At 43.7% G+C, this 22,957-nt stretch overlaps 1 protein-coding gene across 1 annotated transcript in view; it reads left to right on the top strand.

The window, feature by feature from the left end:
* The window catches only part of AMFR (autocrine motility factor receptor), a 391,859-nt gene extending 374,079 nt beyond the window's left edge, over nt 1-17,780 (top strand). Inside the window, exon 14 of the mRNA XM_085638721.1 lies at nt 14,571-17,780. Within this exon, the coding sequence (XP_085494847.1) occupies nt 14,571-14,730 (160 nt within the window). The 3' untranslated portion in view covers nt 14,731-17,780. The remainder of the gene's footprint in view (nt 1-14,570) is intronic.
* Nucleotides 17,781-22,957: the final 5,177 nt, after the last annotated feature.

Consider the following 22,957-nt stretch of genomic DNA (forward strand, 5'->3'; position numbering starts at 1 on the left):
AGCGGTCACTCAACTGAGACAAGTAGTCACTCATCAACACATAAGGTACATCATGTATAGGGCGTGGCTTAGGAATCCCCCAAATATTCATTGGCCTCGCAAAAACCACCTCATACAGTGTGAGGCCAGATCGTGCATCTGGTATCGATCTAATGGATAGCAATGCCAAGGGCTGTGCATCAGGCCATTTCAGAGATGTGGAAGCTTGTATTTTGGCAAGTTTTAATTTCAACGTGTAGTTGTAACGCTCCACCAAACCTGCTGACTGCGGGTGAAAAGCTGCATGAAATTTCTGCTTAATCCCCAATACTTTCAAGACATACTCAACAACTTGCCCAATGAAATGGGGTCCGTTGTCACTCCACAAAACTCGACAAATGCCAAATCTGGTGAAAAACTCCTTTAGGAGCACCTTTGCTGTAGTAAGAGCTGGATTATCTTTCGTAGCTTATGCCTCTATCCATTTACTGAAGGCACATACCACCACTAAGACATATTTTAGATTATTGCAGCGTTCAAGTTGTATATACATTTATTTGCAGAACCTCAAAAGGTGCAGTAGGTATTGCAAACCCTCCTGTTGGAGTTCGTGTTCCCTTTCCAGGACTATACTGGAGACAAATCAGACCAGACTGTTCTATCTTTCTAGCTGTGCCGGCAATATCTGGATGATCCCAAACTTGCATAAGTAGCTTTGCTGTTGAGGATGCTCCAACATGTGCCGGCCCATGTGCCATGTTAATCATGAGATGTAAATAGGCTGCGTCAATTTCCACTTGCTCATTTTTTGTATTCCTCCAACAGCCCTCATCATCCAATGCTCCCACCTTAGACCATTGGTCTAATTCATCGACAGAAGCAGATCCTTGCATGTCCAGCACCTCTTGCCTGGCATCATGCTAACGTTCAGCCTGTGACGTGACCACATAAATAGATGTAGTACTTCGCTGCATTGCAGTCTCACAGGCTGTGTGATCCGCAAAGGCATTGCCCTGTCCTATTTTATTAGTCACTTTCTTGTGTGCACTACACTTAATAATCGCTACTTTCTTAGGATATGTCAAGGCAGTAAGGAGATTGTGTACTAATTTCCAATGCACTATTTGTGTCCCATGCAAAGTAAGAAAGCCTCTTTCCTTCCAGAGTAGCCTAAAATCATGAGCAATTCCAAAAGCATATTGGCTATCGGTGTAGATGTTAACAAACAGATTTGTGCTAAGCTCACATGCTCTTGTTAGCGCTATCAACTCAGCTGCCTGAGCTGACTTCTATGGGATGCGAGCTGTCTTGACTACAGTCTGAAGTGTTGTAATCGCATAAGCAGCGGACGTCGTGCCATCAGGCAATTTCAAGCAGGACCCATCAACCCACAATACCCCATCAAAACTAGAAAGGGGCGTATCTTGTAGGTCAACACGGCCCTTTGTTTGTTCTTCAGTAAGGGATATACAATCATGTGACTCTTGTGACTGAGACTGAGGAGCTGGAAATCGCAATAGTGTAGCAGGATTCAAAGTCGAACATCTTTTCAGTGTGATATGTGGGACAAAAGTGTCAATTCATAACCTGTCAAGCGAACACTAGTCAAATGCTGTGTTTTCGTTTGATTTAAAAGGGCGTCAACTGAATGGGGCACTAACACAAGCAATCTATGTGACAAGACTATTCCCTCACTTTGACGTATGGACACGGCTGTCGCCGCTACCGCTCGAAAACACCCAGACAACGCACAAACGACTGGATCAAGGACAGCTGAAAAGTAGGCACAAGGACGCTGCTTATCACCGTGTATCTGGGTTAAAACCGAGAGAGCGCAACTGTCCCTCTCGTGTACATAGAGTATGAAGGCCTTAGTGTAGTCTGGAGGTCCTAATACTGGTGCAGAACAAAGAGCTTGACGTAACTGTTGGAAAGCATTCTGGCATTCAGTAGTCCATTAGAGGGGCATCGGAGTGTCTTTAGTCAAAAGAGCCAACAAGGGCTTAATGTAGGAAAAGCTAGGGATTCACTGCCTACAGATAGAAGTAAGAACAATCAGTGCACGAACATCCTTCTAAGTACGGGGCACAGGCGTGTCTAAAATAGCTTGAATGCAGTTTGGTGTGAGTGCACGTCCCTCCTTAGACAGGAGATGACCTAAGTAGGTAACCTGTTGTCTACAATATTGCAATTGCTTCTGAGAGACTTTGTGATGATGAGATGCAAGAAATGACAGTAATAACAGTGTTCCTTCTTCACACTGTTCAGGGGTATTAGCAGCCAACAAGATGTTATCGACATATTGAATAAGAGCCACCCCTTTTGGCACAGGGAAAGAATCAAGCTGCCTTTTCAGTGCCTGGCTGTAAATGCTAGGACTCTCTGTATACCCTTGTAGAGCTCTACAAAATCTGGATGAGCGATTATTCAAAGTGAAGCTGAACAAATACCCGCTGTCAGGATGAATAGGTATCGAGAAGAAAGCATTCTTCAAATCAATCGCACTGAATGTAGTTGCATTAAGAAGTGTTGTGATGTCAGAGACTACCGAATATTGGGGCACTACTATCTTGTTGACCTCTCTCAAGTCAATAATAAATCTATAAACCTTAGTATCAGTGTCTTTTTTCAAAATGGGAAGAATAGGGCTATTACAGGTATTGTAAGGAACTTCTTCCATAACCCCCACTCTGATCAAATCCTGAACAATGTGTATCAATGCTGCTTCACCTTCTCGAGAGGTTTTATATTGGGGCAATCGAGGCAACGAAGCACCTTCCTTCACTTGAATATGCACTGGTGGAATAACAATTTGACCCACATCGGTGTCTGATGTAGCCCACAAGGTACTAGGTAACAATGCCAAAGCATTATCCTCTTTAAGGAGACAAGACCTCTCAACCATTGGATAGTTGTCATTTAAAATGACACGCATACCTTCTGGAAAACAATGTATTGTAGCACGAAAATGTTTAAGCATATCGATACCCACAATGTTAGGTGTGTTAGGGGAAAGCAGAAATGGACATGTAGCAGTGAATTTATCAAGACTAAATGCAAGTGGTTGTGACAGTGGGCTAAGGGAAGGTGTCCCAACGAATCCCATCAATGTTATCATTGTGCCAGACAGGGGTGCCCTAGGAACAATTGTTTAGATGGAGCATTACGAGTAGCTCTTGTATCGACCAGAAAGCGATCAGTAGAACCCAAGATGTTTGCATCAACATAGGGACCCCGCTGATCTACTGTGACCTCAACCGGTTCCTTACCCCATCCTATGCATTCCTATGCATAATCAGAATGCTTAGGGCCATCAGCCAAGTAATCAGACATTTGGTATTGGTTGCACCTATCAAAGGTATTAAAAGATTTAGGAGTGTGTTCAACTGCCTCAGTTCTAGGACGGTTATCCATGCCTCCCCTATTTCCTGTGTTCCCTGGGTGGCCTCTCGTACTTCCTCTACCCGGCTGAGACTGCTGACCTTGCAAATGGGGGCACTCAGAACGCCAATGTCCAATCTCTTTACAATATGCACACTGATCAGAAGACAAAGTTGCTTGAGGGAAAGGGGGTACACCAGGGCGATACATCGCACGTCTACCTCTACCACCGCCTCTAAATGATGGACCATAGACTTGAGCCAACATAACTTTCGTTTTTAAATCCTTAACCTTTTTATCCTCCTTGCCTTTTGCTTCCAATTATTGACGCTCATAATACTGGGCCATAGTCAAAAGGGAGAAAGGGGAAGACGTAGTCCATGAACTCTCGCTGGCCTTTAGGCGACTAGCTATTTCTGGCAGCATGTTAGTGACAAATTTGTCAACGAACAGATGCTTACCCGTGTCATCTGTAAACGATTGCCCACTAAAGTCATGGAATGTCTCTTCGAACCGTGTAAAGAAATCAGAAACTGACTCATCCACTTTCTGCTTACAAGACGCTAATGTAGTCCAATCTATTTTCTTGAGGGGTATAAGAGTTGTCAACTTAATTACTATGGCTTTGGGAAGAGCTAATATCACCTGTTGTGGTTTCTGCGCAGGCTCTCTATCAGCATCTATTCCCTCTAAATGCACCCAAGTATCACCATAAGCTACATTATCATCTACCTTCCAAATTGATATCCACATATCTGGGGGTAAAATAAGGCCAAAGAACATTTCAATATCAGGCAACATCATAGTGCAGGAGCTAATAGCTCCTTCTACTTGTTCATAAAAAGCGGCTGGATTTTTGCGCAGATCAGGCAAAGCAGCTTTAAGAGCCACAACGTCTGCTCTACTCCAAGGGGTATAGACCCAATGATAAATAAAATATCCCTTTGCATTATCTGAAGTTGTATCGTCACTTGTTCCAGCTCCCTTTGGAGGAACATACAAAGGCGCAGCTTCACGCATCTGTTTTACAGTAACTACAGGATTACTAGCGTCTTCATCTGTCCCTGTAGCTTCTTGTCGCGCTGGGATCTGAACTGTTTGCTCAGCTGTAGCTTTACCAACTGCCTTTTTCTCTTCTTGTAGATGGAATGCGTCAACTCGCAATTTAACCACTCCCCTAATTAGATCGGACACCTGTGAAAAAAGAAAGGTGCCATCACTTAACTGTTTATAATCAGAATTTATATCAGAGGGCTCTAGAGCATTGGAATGTTGTCTAAAACTGAGTATTACTTCCCAAGTGAACGTCTCTACAAAATATAACTGCTCAAAATCTGACCATTTCTGAACCATTGCTATAATTTATGGAGCGGAGGCACTTCCACAAGCTGCTTTACGAGCAGTGTATCTAAGAGTGTCCTTATGTTCAGTAGTTAAAGTAGAGCGAGTCGTTCGCACAGCTTGCTTATCTTCCTCTTTTTCGTCTGAAGAAAAATGCCCTTCATCAGAACCTTCATTCTCAGGGGCTCTAGTGAATTTATAAGGGGCGGAGGTCTGTCTAACAAAATAGCATCAGCTTGAGGTTTATTAAGTATGGGATAAATGGGGTGCCTAACGGGGTACTGGGCAGATACCTCTAAATGACGCTCCCTTTCTGCTTTCTCGTTCATTTCCTTCATCTCTTTATTTTTCAATTCCAATCCTTTTTGATAAATGAATTTGCCCTGTTCTATTTCTGCTATAGCTTCCTCTCTCCTCACTCTCTCATTCACATCTTTTTCCCACATTCGTACACAATCAAACATATCTTGTCGACTCTTTCGTTTAAACAGACACTGCTCAACATACTGAACCTTCTTAAAATCAAATGACCCATTTACTGGCCATCGTAGATCAGGATCCTTTTTCGTATATTTGTTCCACAGCGTACTATACATTATGGAAGAAATACCATATTTAATATACATAAACCTATTCGGTGTCCCCTCTAGGGGAGCCGGCTGACTACTTTTGAGATCCACAATGGTACCTCCAAGACAGAAACACATTCTACAAAGTGTGCTAGGAGCAGGCATGCCAAAAATATTATAATAAAATGTAATATTATAGTCAAATAGTATTTATCCCAAGTATATCAAAAGTAGAGACAAAAATCTCCTCATTACCTGCCTTTGTTTATTGCAACAAACAAACAAAACCATAATCTTGGCCAAGCAAATCCAAAACAAGAGTGTCGCTTCAGCGACCTTACCAAACCAAAGTCTCCAACCTCCACCTGCCAAGCTCTGGGTCGACCTAATGGTCACTGCAGTACTTACACCAAAGGAGATGACAGTCTGAACCGGCCACCACCTGGAGGGTCAGATCGGGAAAAACGGAAAAGCATGCCGGTCTGCAAAGACAAAGGGTCTCCTTGTGCAGGGTACCTCCTCCGTAAGATTCCTGTTCTCCGTCAAGACCACTCCTTCAGACGGCTGCGTCTCCAATGAGCCCTACGAGTCGGGCGCTAAATTGTGAAAATTAGCCTTTTTAGGGGCTCACCGGTGCAGGGGTTCACCCTTATCTGTCCACGGGTCCTTAGACCAACAAAATAGAGATTGGCACGGAAGCTGGAATATCAAATAACAAGTTTATTAATCACTCATGAGTGGGACTACATCAATACAACACCCTCCGGCGCTGTAGGAGGTAGTACATGGAATACAGAAACATGGGTCTTTTATACTGCGTTTTCTGCACTGGTAAGCATGGAGACTCAAAATAGAAGGCCGAAGCATACACAGGAATAGCTATCGACTAACGTGCAGATAGATATCACTTAGTCAGCAAAGTGGGAGGAGAGACAGAACTGCTTACATCAGTAGCAAATGCTAGACAGTTACATTCTTGAACAGGTGCATTCTAGCAGCTACAGGCCTTTCTGAGCTCATACATAGCTCTGGCTCAGTACTGAAGGAGTTAACTACAGTTGGTGACTCAAGCTAAATAGAAAGGCAAGCAACAGTGAAGACAGGAGAATCACATGGCTAACAAAATAGATGCCACAACCAAAATGGCTTCAGCTCATGCTAACAGCAATTTCTGTTGATTCCCATACCTCCACGATCGCTGGATAAGGTCGGTAAGATGGATGAGGCGTTTCGTATTGTTCCATCACTGCCTCGCCAGGAGCAAGCCTGATTGGTCAGGGTTGATTAGATAGGATTGAGTCACGCCACTAAGATGTCTGTAAAAAGTTTGGCATCAGTGTTGAGCAAGGAGATGGGCCGATAGCCACCACAATCCCTAGGGTCCTTCTGGGGCTTAAGAATCACGGAGATGGATGCCTCTAACATTGTGTGAGGGAGCCAGATTCTAGGAAAGAATTGAACAGCAGGCAAGCTAGCTCTTCACAGAAAGTTTTATAAAGAATACAAAAAGGGAGTGGAGCCATCCGGGCCTGGTTTTAGAGGATTTAAGGCACGCAATCGCCGCCACCACCTCGCCTACTCGAATATGTTCGTCTAGCCGGGGGGCAAGATCTGAAGGGAGGCATGTCAGCAGGACCTCTCGCCTGTAAGCCTCAAAGTCTCCGGTCTGGGCATCTAAGCCGGCATATAGGACCCTATAGAAAGATTTGAAAGCCTTGGCTATCTCAGGGTCCATATGGACCTCCACCCCATTCAGAGTGAGAACAGACTCAACAGACCCGGACAATGCCTTGCCACGCAACCTATGCGCTAGCATGCGACTGCAACAATCTCCACTTACGTAGAATTTATGCTTAAGTCGTAAGAGGGGGTATTCCGCCCCGTCAAGGTCAAGGTGTTTTAAGAGAAGTTTTTGCTTCTCAAGTTCCTGACATACCCGAGGGGCCCCCGTGCATTTGTAGGCCAGCACTTAAGAAGGCTCCTGTGTGGGAGGAACTCTGACTGGAGCGGTCCATGTCTGTGTCCATCACTAGGTTGAAGTCTCACCCTATTAGAATGGCCGAGTCAGGGGAAGTAAGAGCCATCACCAGGTTATTAATATTAAAGGGTTCTTGCCTGTTGTTAGGTGTGCATACTTTCACCAGGGAGAAAGTGATGGCACCCCATTGCAATTCAATCACTAGGACCCTCCCCTTGACTTCCTGAATGTGGAATTTAACTTGCCGTGGAATTTCAGGGCGAGGAGGAGAGCTACCCCATTATTTTTTTTTGGGCCGTAGGGCCAATATTGCCGGGGGAACCAGCGTGATCTCATGCGGGGGTATCTTTGGCAAGTAAGTGAGTCTCCTGAAGCAAGCAGATATCTCCAACTACTGCTCAATAAGAGACAGCAGCACGCTTTACTGGGCAATGTAGGCCCTGAACATTTAGACTGACAATGCGAAAGTCCTGGGTCATGGAGCTGGGGCCTGAGTTTTGTACTTAATTTCCCCTCCCCTCCCCCCTCCCCCCCCCCAAGTCTCATAGGTAGGACGACGGACACTCGGATGGGGGGGCCCCGTCGAGGCTCAGCTGCCTAGGCCAAGGTAATAGCGGAGGAGTGAGAAATAAGAGAAGACAGAAAATACCCAAAGGAGAAAAATATTGTAACATTTGAAACAACAGAATACGACCAGAGTTCGTCAAAGCAGCATGGTTGGTGTGGAGAGTCGTCCAATCGTGGCATCCGCTGGCTGCGGGGAAAGAACTCCCAAGGGTCCACAGTCCCGTATCAGGCAGGGCATTAGAAGAGGCAGTCTTGCAGCCTCACAATCTCCCCGCTGCCACTACTCCGTCTCCCGACAGCCCCTAAACTGAATGCTGCTTCAGCTGATCCCTCTTTGTTTCAAGGCGCTTCTGAGAGGGTGGATTCCCCTGTGAGTGCTTGGAGCACCGATTGCCGTTCTTTGTTCATGGTGTCTGGTTCCAGCTTCGTTCTGATAGGGGCAGCCTTGACCCGCTTCTAGCCTTGCTGCTTCTGCCTTCTGCATTCAAAGGAGTGTGACTGTCCCTGCATTTCGACTGGGTCTTCAATATGGAGCAGGGCACTGTCTTCCTTAAAGGATCTCAGTTGGTGAAGCGTTCCATCGTGGCGAAAGATGATTTGTAGTGTGACCCCATGAGTATGTTATGCCTGCTTTCCGCAAGTGATCAGAAACCAGACTGCAGGGTGATCCGGCAGAGGCCCTGGTAGAGCACTGGGGAGTGGCTTTGGAACTGGAGGGGTTGTGCCTCTCTGGCTCTTTAGGGTGTCCTCCTTTGTTTGAAAATCATGTACGCACACCAGGATGTCAGCGGGGGTATTCTTTTCTGATCTGGGGGGTCCTATCCTATCGACATGGTCAAGCTGCGGCTTTGACTCACCTGCATGACCAAGTATGTGACGAAAGAATTCTACATAGTAGTCTCGGAGGTTAGCTCCCTCAGCATTCGTCGGTAATCCCCTGATGCAAATATTATTCCTGCAGGAACAATTATCCAAATCCTCATTGTGTGCCTGTAGATCCAGATGTTGCTCCTTAAGATGCTGGACTTCTTGCTGCAGCCACTCCATCTCTTCCCCTCGGCTCGTTTCTCGGTCTCCTAGTGCAGCCACTCTATCCCCTAACTCCTCAATATCGTGACAAACCTCCCGAAGGCTTGTGCCAACTCTGACTTCATGGATTGGAGGACTCCTCGAAGTGATGTATAGAGGGATTCCAAAAAGGACTTGGTGACAGGGACCTTCCCATCATCAGAATCCACCTTGTGTTCGCCTCTGGTCGCCGACTGTTTTTTATCCCAGGCTGTTCCCCCGTTTCACGAACATGTCTTTAATGGAGAGGTCTTTTTTTGCTCGGCTCATGGACATGGCATAGCCCTGTTGGAGCACACAGCCAAGAGATCCGCCCCAGCGGCGAGTACAGGGCCAGCTGCCTTGATGAGCTCCCCTTCATCACCTTCCTTACGGGAGCTGGGATTTGATGCACAGAAGGGCAGCCTGGCGCTGGACCCAGCCTCACCAATCCCAAGGAAGAACTGCAATATCTCTGCGGTCGGCAGACCGAGCCCCCAGTGTCACAGGCTGCTGTGCCGGGGCCAGTCCCAGTAGTGAGATCCAGGAGCTGCCAGAAGCTGATGGGGGAGACCGCAATGGCCCCTCTTACATTGCTCTCTGTAAGGCGGTCTAGGCCTGCAAGGCCACCTTAGGCTTAACCAGAGGATGAAGGCACGGGCTCCTGTCCATTCCCCTTACTTTCTCGCTGTCTTCTCCCAGCAGGTTTGTTGCATCTTTGTGGGGGTGGGGAGTCCTATGTGCTTCAGGACCTGGAATAAGTCCCACATGTAGTTGTAGCAAGAGCAGGGCCCAGCCAGCCGTCTTTCCCGCCGGGCCATACCGCGCTCCCTGGGTCTCAGTCGTGAGTCAACCATGTGGAACTAGGAAGCACCCTGGGCCTGCCTACTCTCCAGCAGCGCGCAAAGCGTGATCTCCCCAGCTTCCATTCCTGATTCAGGCTTTGGCCCAGCGCCCAAACCTTGCGGGGGGAGGGGCCCCAACATCAACCTCCCTGGATCAGTGGTGGGAGGGGACTGGGTCAAGCCACTCCCCCGTGCACAGCGCGGCCTTCTCACCTTCCCGTTGGCCGGGATTGCAGCTCTCTGGGCACTCCGCAGGGGCCTCCTGACACAGACCCGTCCCTCTTCTTGGGGCCTCTTGACGTTCTCGGCTGTTCTCATGAGGCCGCCTGCGACGGGGGGACGGCCCGTCCCGTCGTCGCCCCTCTGGTGCCCACCTCAGGGCCTCTGCATGTCGCAGCTGAGTCCTCACGGAGCCAGGCCGGGAGCTGTTCCAGGCAGGCCTGTCCGCTGCTGATCTGCCCTTACAGGTCTCTGTAGGCCCAGCCGTCAAAGTCGAGATCCAGGACTATCGGCCAGCGCCTCTGCTGAGAGGTAAGCCTTCCGCTAGCTGTGGGGCCCCTCGGGGATCGTCAAAGTGGGCTGGCTTAAAAGTGGTGCTACAGTGGCGGCGGCGCGGAGAGACTGAAAAGCACGTCTCAGCCATCCACCATCTTGGACACTCCCCTTTTGCCTTTGCTTTTAAAATCACTAGTTATGATGTGTTTCTTAACGGAGCTGATCCACATATTCAACACTTTTCATGATGCTCCAGTGGCACCTTGATTTGGTTCTCACCCATCTCATGGCACTCTTTGAACTGATGCACAGCTGCTCTCTAAGTTTGTTAAAAACAGTGTTCTTGCCATTACTTCAGCCCAGTGAGTATGCAGATTCCAGGTCTTGTGCGTGCAACAGCTGTCTACATCCTCCTTTCTGGACAAAGATTGCATTTTTGCCGAAAGCAGTGACATCCTTTAACATGGAGCAATCCATCCTCTTGCCAGCATAATCTACGGTTCCTCTCCCGGTCCTTCTGAAGAGCCTTATGTTCCGAAGGATGTATGGTGGCCATTAGTTGGGTTACCGCTGGTGGATCCCTACCTGTTGCCAGCCAGTGACACTCGTTCTCCACTTGAGGTCTCTCTTCAAGTTTGACTCCGACCCCAGCAAAATATTTCACACCACATCCGGTGCCCTGACTGATGCTGCTAGCCTGAGTCCCTACACAAGTACTGACACTGGAAGCGGAGCAGATAGTTTTATTTGACTCAAACTCATCCGCAACCCCGGTCTCCTCGCTATGCTATGTGCGGATTTCTAAAGCACGTAGCTACCCGAAGGCTCCCAGCGCTGATTGAGACAGGATCTATGCATGCATGGATCATGTAAACATGGTAGGATTAGTGATTAAAACCAAGCGTTGAACTGTTTCCTAAACGGTGTTTCATTGTCTCGGTTTCTTAGTTCTTCGGGCATTGTGTTCCACAGCTTAGGCACAAGATGTGAGAACGATCTTCCTCCGCATCTGGTCCTTTGGATTTGGGTATCTTCAGGAGTCGGAACCCTTTTACATATGGTAATCCATCACCGTAGCTGGTTCTCCAGACAGACTTAATTCTTGCAAAAAAGTAGCAACGCCCTTCCACATAGGCCAATCCATCACCTTGCCGGCTTTCTTTGCTTGCTTCTCCCTTCCAATGAGGAGGGTCTGCTCCATTGGCTTGACAGTAAGAGAGCCCTCAATTTTTACATTGATAAGACCAGAAACCATTGAGTGGGCTTCTATGAAGGAAAAAAGGGGAAAGCCGTGCAATAAAGAACAGTCTCACGATGGATTGTTTTATGCATTAAGGTTTGCTATGGGATAGCTAAAAAGCAGCCCCAAGAAGGCTTGCGTGCGCATTCCCCCAGAGCAAAAGCTGCTGCCACTGTGCTGGCGCACGGTGTGCCATTTTCTGACATTTGCCAGACAGCTATGTCGGCGTCCCTTCACTCGTTCACAAAGCCCTACTGCCTGGATAGTCTGGTTCGGCGAGACAGGCGCTTTGCCCTACATTTCCTGCCAGATTTCCTGGTCTGAGCCATTCCACAGACCCACCACCTTGGAAGTGCTTCTTTGGGATCTATTCACCAGCTGAGAAATCTGTGGTTAGATGACTATCCGAGTCCATTATTAAGATCCCAATCTATACATCTGCACACTGGCATATTCCAATTTCTGTGAGTCCCGCATCAGACCACGTGGACAGAGATAAAAAAGAAATCGACTTTCATACACGGAGGTGGCACAGGTATAGGGACTCACATGTCACAACTGGAGCAGAGCGGATCGGACGCCAACTCTGAGCCAGGCGACCACCTACTGACACGCAAGGGCATTGCTATGGACAATTTTCCAGATCCAGTTTGGCCCGTGGATGTGTTCACAAGATGGTGAATCTCTGTGAGATAGTCTCTGCCAGAAAAGGTTTACAGAAACTTGTTTGTATAAACATTACTGTTATGTAAAAGTAATGGAAGGAGTAAGGGCGCCAGCAGACTGCCTTTTACAGATAATTGTTTTTTAGTTGATTAAATAATTTGCTGCAAACAGGAACCCAAAATTAGTCATGTCAAATTTTCTTACCTGTGACAATGAAACAAACTCCTAAAAAGGGCAGTTAGTTAGTTAATGTTTATTTCAGGATAGTCGTTCCATAAAACATACAATAATTTATTAAACATTTCTATTTTAAAAAATGAGCGAGCACATGTGTATTTTAACGTAGTTAGTGTGGCAAAAAACATACAATCATAGTAAGCAAAATAACCAGAAATAAGCTTTCATTGGTAAATTATGTCAACTATTCCGAGAAAATTGTCATATTAGGTACTAGTACAGTTCCTATGTTCCCTCTATGCTGACTGGATGTTCAGACTTCCTAAAGAATCTAGTGGAAGGATTAAAATAGTACGCGCCAAGAGTTAGCTAAAAAATTGGGCAAGTTTGGGCTATGCTGTCGAAGAAATGGCCAGAGAAAAGTAAGTATGACATTTAGGCAGACTGGAAAAATGGCTAATTAGGCAGCTCACCTATGTCAGGCTACAGTGTCAGTGTGCAAAATAAAAACAAGGGAAAATAATCTAAAAATAAGTTGCAGCACCTGCCCGGCTAATCTGGTGCTCACTGAAAGTGCCAGTGCAAATAATATGATTCATAAATGGTGTACAGGCGATCAAGGTTTTTAAAAGTCAGTTAAAAGAAATAAAAGAATTGGAAAGGTGGGCCGGGCTGGTGATGAGAGAGGGAGCTGCTATGCTTGATGTAGACTGACCTCAAGGCCAGCCAAACAGATCATCATGACTTACATTTTTTAATATTTTTCTTTCCTCAGCATCCTTACAGCGAATAAATATTTACCTAAAGTAGCCTCTTTGTGAATCGATGTGTCTCTCTTCCGCACCCTTAGATCTTTCTGGTGGCGTCTAATGGCTGGCTGGTTAGACATTTAATGTTCAAATCCTGTCCTGTCAGCATTTGCTGGTCACGCATAGTGAATCTGTACCCAGATTTGCATACGTTAAGGGCTGTGGATTTCCATGGATTGCACCCTAATTATAATTACACAGCGTCTTCTAATGAAAGGTGGCTGGTTTGGTGATAAGCATAAAATGCGACGTACCTTCCACACTCAAAACGAAGGTAAGCTGTAAAAAACAAAAAGGTAAAAATGCTGTACTTTGCCATCATTAAAAAGAACAGCAATCACTGAATTTGAAGGTGTTGCCAAAATATATGCATGTGGACACAGATGCACACACTTTATTACCCAATAGTGGTTTCCTCTGGGTAGTTCTAGTTAGGACCTCTGTAGAATTCCGCTGAGTTACCTAAAAACTCTGAGATTCCTTGGATTTCCGCAAGCGGCGGTATTTCAGTACATCGCGAAGCTCGCGCCGGGAGCTTTTCTTGGAGTAAAATCATCACGAATGGCACTATGTGGCGCACCAGAGGGCTGTACTACTTCCTGCTGCTCTGGTACATTTTCTACTCGAGCTGCAGCTTTCTGAACGCAAGCAGCAGCTGTCTCAACATGTCGGGACTTGACCTAGTGCTCGATTTTCTCCCTCCCACTCGCAAACTTACTTTGGCGAGCCGTGCACAAATAAAAACTCCATCACGTGGCAGTTTGCAGAATTTTTCCAGAACTCCACACTCCCGGCGGAGTTGTCAAAGCTCGTTGAACTCCGCCAGCGAAGCAGAGTTTACTGCCCACCCCTAAAAAGTAGAGAATGAGACTGCCCCAGTGCTGGAAGTGGGCTGTGCCCCCGGTGAAAGTGGGCTACTAAGGTGGAGAAAGTGGAGGGGTCTCCTTCGAAAAATATTGGGCACAAGCACTTTTTTCCAAATACAAATTGATCACTATGTGGTGTATAGGAAAGAGGCTGATATAGGGAATTTGTGGAGTGGTCATATCCATCAGAAAGAGGGTTATTGAAGGTAAATAATACTTATTCTGCCCTTTTCTGATAATTGTTGTGGCTGCTACCTATAAAATTACTCCAAAATTGTCTGCACTTCGACATCTCTGCGGGAACCAAATTTCGGTGCCCTCGAGAAGCTCATGCTTTCTTTGTTGCAGTAAATAATTGGTATTTTACGAGGTAAGATACTGCTGTTGACTGTCTGGTTTACCTAGGCTTTCTCGCCAATATGCCATTTTCTCTTGTGCCTCAAACTGCACCCTCTTCGTTATAATAGAGTTTAACATTTTTCCTTTTTGTTTATTTTCTTTTGGTGCACATTACTCCCCTCTAATACTTCTGATTACTGCCACGAGTTCACCTTATTGAATTTGAAAGTAACATATTTTTATGTTTTTTAATTTTTTTATTCTTTCCTAGACGCTATTTAAATAGGACAGATGAAGATGAGTTGGAGAGCAACTCTTCCTCGGAGAACGGCTCCTCCTTGGAAGGCACTCTTACAGACTCTGCTATGCTTCGTCGGCGGACACTGGCTGCTGCTGCAGAAAGAAGGCTTCAGATGCAGCAAACCTCCTAGTAATCTACCGGGAATTAACATACTTAAATCCAACACTTCCCATGACAGCGAGCGCCTGTAAAGCACCAAACTCCTGCAGTGCCTGCATCCCCGCTCTGTAAAGCATGGGCTGACAGTGTTTATACAGCTGACAAATTGGATGATTTGTAATATCTTAAAGGACATTTACAAAGGAGTTTTCTGGCAATGCGTGCATGGTTTTCTTTTGCCAGGATCGTGCTTTTCAAGCAGGGTGATTGTAGGACAGGTGGAAGACTGGGTTGCAGATAAATAGATTTTTAATATAGGTCACACAAAAAGCTTTCATTTGCCTTGAAAGGTAAGGATATCCATATTCAAATTATGTAACAGGTTGACAGATCTCGCCACATTTTACGAATAAACAACCACAAGCATATTGGACAGTTTGTCCATATACTGTTACTAGAATTGAAATGACCACAGCAGAGGAAGACCTTGTGCATAAGAGGCATCTAATCACATCATAAAACCAAAACAGCCTAGTGCACAATGCTGCAAGAACTTCATCGTAGTGAGAGCGTTTACTGACCTCTAAGCTGCAACTAATTGTATCTCCTAGGAGACAGAATTTGACAGTGTTACATTGTATTACACTTCTGTACCTTCATAGATTGTTTCATTGTTGGAGCACATAGGAACCAAGATCTGTTTGGATTTCAAGACGCAACACTTTGATATTCTTTAGACAGATATGTTGCGAAGAGCAATGCTTATCTGCTGCTTGCATGAACTATGGAACGTGTGTGAATTAAAAAAACAAAAACTATTATACACATTTGTGATTTTCAGGCAGTGTTCAATTCTTTAAGAGGAATTTCCAAAGCAAAGTTTATAACTTGACAATGAAAATAAAACTATGTATAGAAGTTGACAAAATCATATTTTTTTAACCTGTGTGGAAGTTGGTTTGCATATTTACTAGTACTGTGGTTCATACATGTAGGATACTGGAAGCCTTTTGATGCCACAGTTCTGATTTTGAGGATCATGGTCTAAGTAGTGTAAGAACAAATTTTCCTAACTCTTATTTGTCCGTTCTTTGTGTACTCTAGTTGTGAGTGCTGGGGATTTGCAAGAATTGCTCATGTTTAATACACCTCCTAAATAAATAGTTATGTCCTAGCTATTTTAGGTTGTTGGCTACCTTCTGATTTTGGGAACTTCTTCCTCTCCCATTCTCATTTATGGTCTTCTGCTAGTAGTGACCTTAACCAATGAACGAGTTTTCTTGCACAGTTGCTGGGCACTGAGTTGTAGGCAATATCGACCTAGATATCAGTGGGAGGGCACTCTTTTTGTTAAGGATAACGGACTGAATGCAGAGTCTGTCAAAGCCCTCCAATTAGGTAGAGCAGTTTGTTAGGAGTGTTTTGAAGTCTCCTAGCCAGATGGGACAGTGTTATGGCACTTTTTATTTCTGTAAAGACATGTTACTTATAGTAAGTTCTAGCGAAGGATCACCTTTTCCTTAGAAGAGGGGGGGAGTGTGGGTTTAAGTAACCAGAAACTTAACAGACACAGATGGCAACCTCAGGAAATAGTGTGGTGCGCAAGTTGAGATCAAGAACGTCTCTTTATTTATTACACATTAAATATATTGACTTCTTTCTTAAGGGATGTCAACCATTGTACAATAAAAGTGAGTCCAATTTGTTATTGTTGTTACTGTGCTGTTAAGCCCCTTGCAACCCTCACTGATGATTTGCTGCACTTTAGAAGTCCTGATTTATTTTTCTTCATACTGCGCTAAACTGAAATTTACTGATCCTTTTTGCTGTTTAATTTACCTCTGTTCTTTCTTTTATAATTGTAATCATTTAGCAGTTGTTTGAAGGATTATCATTTCTAACAGTCACTTGGAATTTTTGGAAAGTCACTTTTCCGCCACGGTTAAGTCCCACCAGTTTTGTCATAAGGAGACAAAGACATGACACAATTTTGTGTCTTAATCTTTACCTCCCACCCCTTTAAGATCCCACACAAAGCTACATAGGCCTTAAATACCTTGTATGTCTTTGTACCATAGAACTGTTATTTCATTAGTTTCATGGTCCCTCTAGCCTCAGGTAAACTTAATTTCTTTCTAAAATCTCAAAAATTTTCTCTGGCTCCTGCAGATCGTAAGTTGCATTTATGACATGACAATGTATGATAAGTCTGTTACTAATAGGAAGACAGCAGCAAAGTAGATCTGCTAGAAAGGGATGTTTAACGATACAGCTAGGAAGTATCGTCAAACAGCGCCTGCCTTTTCCACGCCTGCCTTTTCCACGCACGCCTTTTCCACGCAGATGGCTTTACCACGCATGGTAAGTATTAATTAAGTGAAACCCCTAAATATATATCTAACCTGCCTTTACCGCTCCCCTTCTGAAACCCTGAGTTTACCTTTTTACCCTTACCACCCTTTACCACTACCTACCCCTAAAAGCTAAAATTACTCTTACCACTCCTAAATCCTGCTTACCGTACCAACACTTACCACAAGTGGTAAAAGGCACAAAAAATGTACCTCCGTGGTAAAGGCATTGTGGTAAAGGTAGCGTAAAGGCTGTCTCCTCGAGAAATAGATGACAATTATTAATTCGAAAGATCTGGCTTTTAGTGCACCCTTGAACATGTTTTTGCTAGGAGTTTTGTCAACAAATCTAGATGCCTTCAAGGCTTTGGTTGCTTATTTCAGCTAGACTGCTCTCTTAAAGCAAGTAAAGATTTCTTGAGTACATACGTTTTTAGCTCATAACGCTAACAGTAGAAAATACGTTGTGCAGTTTAATTGTTAATGATGCAGAGGACTGGATATCTAACTCCTCCTTTAATTTGGGAAGAAATATTGTGGACTTTATATAACACATGGATTTGAAGAAATACGCTGCAAATTTACAACAATGCACTATAGATACACATTCAGACTGATTATATTTTTTTAAACTGTCCCTAAAAGCCTTACTCTGCAAAGCTGTTATCAAGTGCTAATTATTTTTTGATTCACTTTTGCTGAGATAAATAAATGTGCTTTTACATAGAGATAATCGTTTGATCAATGTTACCTCTATTAATTTGCAGAAAATGTCATTTTGTTATCCTTTGGTTTGCCATATAGCTTGTTCACTGTGCCTTTCTATCTCCATCATGTGGGGTTTCTCCACAGCGTTCCTAGTGGCATCAGAACTAACGAAGACGCAGCTCTTCAATGGGTATTAACCCCAACACACTAGTATGTATCTGTTGCCTAGCTCCTGAATTGAAGTATCGCTTCTGAGGCTCCTGACTGTGGGCAGGGCTCAATTACTTTGCAGCTAATTTTGAGCTGTAGAAGTTTACTCATATGCTTAGAATAATCCTTCACTCTTGGGGTGATCTTAGGGGAACTTTACACTTCATTAAAAAGTTATGATCGCTCATCCTCATTCTTGCACTAGTGTAGGCACAGAGCTCATAATTCCTACCTAGCCTGTAAAACAAATGTGGTTTCAATTTGCTGCCAGGATCCAAAACAAACACTTGCAAGTGCCAATGGGTCCCACTTTTTGGGCCTATTGGCTTTGTCCATGCTGTTTGTCGATGTTGGGCAGCATTAGCAGAAATAACTTTTTGCCAGTGCTGTTTAGCATACGATAAAAGTTAACAAAAACTACAAAGGTAGAAGGCTACGTAATTTGGTAGGCACACACCTGCATCACCACACATACACGTGCGTACCAAATTATGTGGGTGTTTTTTTTTTTTTTTTTACTAGTGTGAAAGTGCTTTTTTTAGGTTTCTGTAGGGCATTATTGTTGGAAAGCTACCTGTCCAACCATAAAAGAAAATATTTCAAAAAAAGAAAACAAAAAGCAGGATTGGGTTGAGGGGGCAACAGAGGAGCAGCTGGGTGATGCAAAGTGGAGAGCGGGCAGGTATAATAAAATATAAATAAAGCCAGTGTTTTGATGTGATAGGGGAGTAGTAAAGCAGCATACGATGGAGAGAGCAACACAGAATGCAGGGGAGAAGCACACGAGAGAGCAGCAGTTAATGGCCAGAGTATCAGAGAACATAGGGGATAGATTTTGCTGGAGAGAAGGACAAGAGACCAAGATCTAGAAAACACATGCACTCAGATGGAGTGGTTAACCAAAAAGAAAAAAGTAGTTTCCTAAAAGTGAGCAGTGGAAGGATACAAGTCAGCCACTTAAAATGATAGTTATGGTAAAGGAGTTATGCTCCGGGGAAGAAACAAACCGAAGAGGAAGGCAAGCCACCACTGCGAACCAAGCAAATGAGTCACAATAAAGTCAACCAATGGTATGCAATGTGCAGGCTGTTAATGCACTGCACGTTCTTGTTTAGATCCACAAAAAGCCTATCTTAACTCTCAGGGAGTGTCTGGTAAGCGGGACCTAAGGAAAAGAAGATGGCCTAAAAGCAAAAATGTTGTTTTGGTCCTAAAAGAACAAGGACATAGTAGTTCCTCGCACTGAAGGGACTAAATACTTGTTTGTAAATGTGCTTGTCTAAGTTAAGTCAGAAACATTAGTTAACGGGTGAGTGGGCTGGCCTACTGGCTTGCTATAGTGGACAGAACAAAACTGGAAAAAAAACAGACCAATAGATTAAAAGGGCTGGCTTCTGCGGGGATAGCAGGCACTGTGAAAATCAAAAGGTCTTGATTAATGCCAGACCTAAATAAAAAAATAATGGCTGCTCTCGACAAGCTTTTACCGATGCGGAGTTTCATGAGTCAGGTTCGATTTTGAATCCCGCTTACCCAGATATTCAGAGTCAATAATGGGAAATGTGACGGAGTTGTGGTACAGAAAAGTGGAGACTGCTGCTGCTGATGTGGCAACTTCTAAATGAAGCAATACACCCCCAAAACAAATTGTGCAGGGGTTAGGCATTGGTTCAGTTGAGCTATGCGGCATGGGGAGCTCATCCGGGCATGTTTATTGTGCAAGCATCCAAGGCAAACAAGCACTCTAACTAGTGAGTACCTGAACTTTTATATTTCCATTTAAAGCACTGATCCAATGTTATACAGCATTTACAATATCTGGCTACCAGGATGACAATGGAGCTCAGCGTCAAGAGTCGAAAGTAAACTGGAGTAGAGGTAGGGCTCGAGTAGAGGTTAGACACTGGTAGATTGCTATTTGCATAGAGTGGACGACGTCTACCCTGCTGCAAAGCTGGCCACTATCAGCGTAAAAAATATGTAAAACCTAGGGCAACTTTTAAATAATTTCTAGCAGTTTATACAATCTAAAAATAGAAATAAATATGGAATAACACAGGCACAAGTTGTCTGTGAGAAAAGATATAAAGATATTTTGAACAGTATTTTTATTTATATATAAATTTGGCAATCTATTTCAAAATGTTAAAAACAGTTCCATACTATAATCACAGTATCATTAGGCATGTCATCAGTAACCTTTCATTTATACACCATTTGCATCTGCAGTCAAACTGAAAAAACACACACACACTGAGTACTAACTCAATCAGATGTGATCAAAGATAAATTCTGTAAAACGAATGATATCTGAGGTGTGTATTAGTCACTATTGATACAATATTATTGTCAACAGTAGATTCTTTGTGTGGCTAGTTGACTAATGTCTTCCAAATTAATCTGTGTGTTTTAACAAAAGATCGCCCTTTCAGGAAAGCCACTAATTAACAGTGTGAAGTACCTGCAATCACATGTGCCTAGTTAGTTTACCTCGAACGATTGCATTGAAAAATGAAACCTCGGATAGTTCACGATTTGTCACCAACACACTGGATACCGAGTTAGAAAATCATTGGAATGTGCCAAGAGAGTAAAAAAGGTAAAAAGTATATCCAAAAGATTGGAAAAAAAGAAGAAATCAGCAAATACCCAAGGCTGTGAAACTTAAACGAGCATTGGTGCTTAAGACAGAATACCAATACAGAAGAAAGAAAAATAGATCCTTCCTATGTTTGATGGATTAGTGTGCTTACTGTGTGTGATGGATGTGATTCAATACCCTGCAAAGTTGCTACATTTTTGGGCTTGGTAAAAAAAAACCTCAGTAAATAGTACACGAATGTCCTGTAAATAGACGAAAGAAATATAGATACTGTAAGCATTCTCGGTTGTGTGAGAAAGTAACATAGTCCTGCAAGCAATCTGGAAAAGGGGCATGACATTTCAGTCTATAAAAATCTGAAGAGCTCATGGCATGTCGATTGATGAAAAAATTTAAAATTAAAAATGTAATGAATAACAATGGATAAATAACAAGTCGAAAAAAACAGTAGTAAGAAAGCCACCTGTGATCCTGTATTCATAGGTGCACATGGCTATAAACTGAACATGGTGGCCAGAAGACAGTTTTTCATGGTGTAAGCGGTCCAGCAAGCATAAATACTGAACTTGAGCCCCTCCTAGTCACCGTGTATGGTGTGGTATACTGCAGGCATCACAGTAGGTGAAGATGATAAAAAATAAAGAGACTTTCCGCGTAGTGCCACGTTCCTTTCCTACTTCTTCCTGAATTCACAGAAACATGCAGAACTCGTTCCAGTGTTGTTTTCTGACACCAGGACACATTTAGAAACCCCTGCTCGTTGTCTGCGTTGGTTCAAAGCAGCAATGGGGAAGGGGCTTATCAGATTACAGCTGTACCCCATAGCAAAAGCCAGAGTTAAGTGGCCAAAAGGCCTCTGTTTTTTGTTGGAGTATCATGACTGGGAGCTATGAGGAGCCTTACACCTAGATGCAATGGAAGGGAAACAAAGGCTCACTTCTTATAACTTCACAGGTACTGTGCTTTTGACTTTGTTCAGTCCCTGTATGTAAGAGAGGTGCATACACTGTAAGAATGTCAGATGTGTTGTTCGCCCCAGTATTTACACAAATAACAATTTAAATGCCACTATTTTGTTTTATTATTTTTTATAATGCTTTAGCACTACTTCTCCCAATGCAGGGTTTCGGAGCGCTTTACATCACATGTACAGATTCTACATTGACAGTAAATCTTGTGTGTACATCAATATAAAGCATGTGTTGCGTAAGACAGTGAGGGTTACAAGTTGTAGGAGCCACATGGCCTTCATTCATAACTGTGCTATATTGGAAGGATTACAATTTATGAACTGCAAGTAACCAAGGGATCTCTGTGTTAAAAGCAGTAACCCGTGTACCCATTTACATAAAATAAAAATCTGTCATAATGCGCTTAGCAGGAGACATATTAACCCTCTATGGTACTTTGATTCAAAACTAAGACTAGGCAAAACAAAGATCTCCCCAGTAAATGTTTTCCCCCAGAGCAATTTTACCTTTATTATTATACCCTGAGATTTAGCTGGCACACAAAGATCTCTGCAGCAGATGCCTTAACCCCATAAGAGATTTTAAAATAACGACATTGCAACCAATTAAGCAGAACAGATTTACTGCCACGTTTCTTTGTTGCCTACTTCTTTATGGCAGAGTTTTTAAAAAATGTATGAGTTCTCTTGTTGGGGATTTCCATGCATAGTCATAAGCACTGAACAGTCCTGCCCATGTGTGGGGACCCCGGATAACTTCTAGATATGTCTTCTTAAGTGGATATTCTTTGCCTTTCTTCAAGAAGGCCTGTAAAAACACTTAAGAGACAAATAATGCAGGCCAAGTACATAGGCTACACTGGTCAAAGTCTTCATGAAGTGAAAAAAGTGCCAGTACATTACATTTGAAAGGAATTTGAAATGTTTTACACACATAATGAATCTCCTTAACAAAACCCATTTTTATGATAGAGATGAATGAGAGCAGGACATAGTAGCCTCATAATCTGCTATTTTATGGCTCAAAAATAGAGGCGGTGCCTTTAAGAACTCATAGACCACCAGTATCCCATCATGCACAGCTGGTGGCCGTTACTTCAGTTCTTTTTTCTGGCTCCTGCTGACAGGACCCTAGAGCATTGAATTTGGCCAATATTTGTTTTTTCTTTTCAAAATTAACTTCTGAATTCCACTTACAACTGATTCACTTTGTCTTTGGTCTTTCTCTGCCTCTGTCTGCCTTTACCGACCGGAATTATTGGATTTTCACTTCAAAAATGCCATCTCTTTTAGATAATTGTCCAGACTGTGTCAAAAAGAAGGCCAAGACTGATCCTCACAGAGTATGTGTACTCTGTTTATCTGAAAGTCATGTTCTTGACTCTTGTCAAATTTGTAAAACATTCTCCAGGCACAC

The sequence above is a fragment of the Triturus cristatus genome, chromosome 12, assembly GCF_964204655.1.
Source record: "Triturus cristatus chromosome 12, aTriCri1.1, whole genome shotgun sequence".
NCBI lineage: Eukaryota > Metazoa > Chordata > Amphibia > Caudata > Salamandridae > Triturus > Triturus cristatus.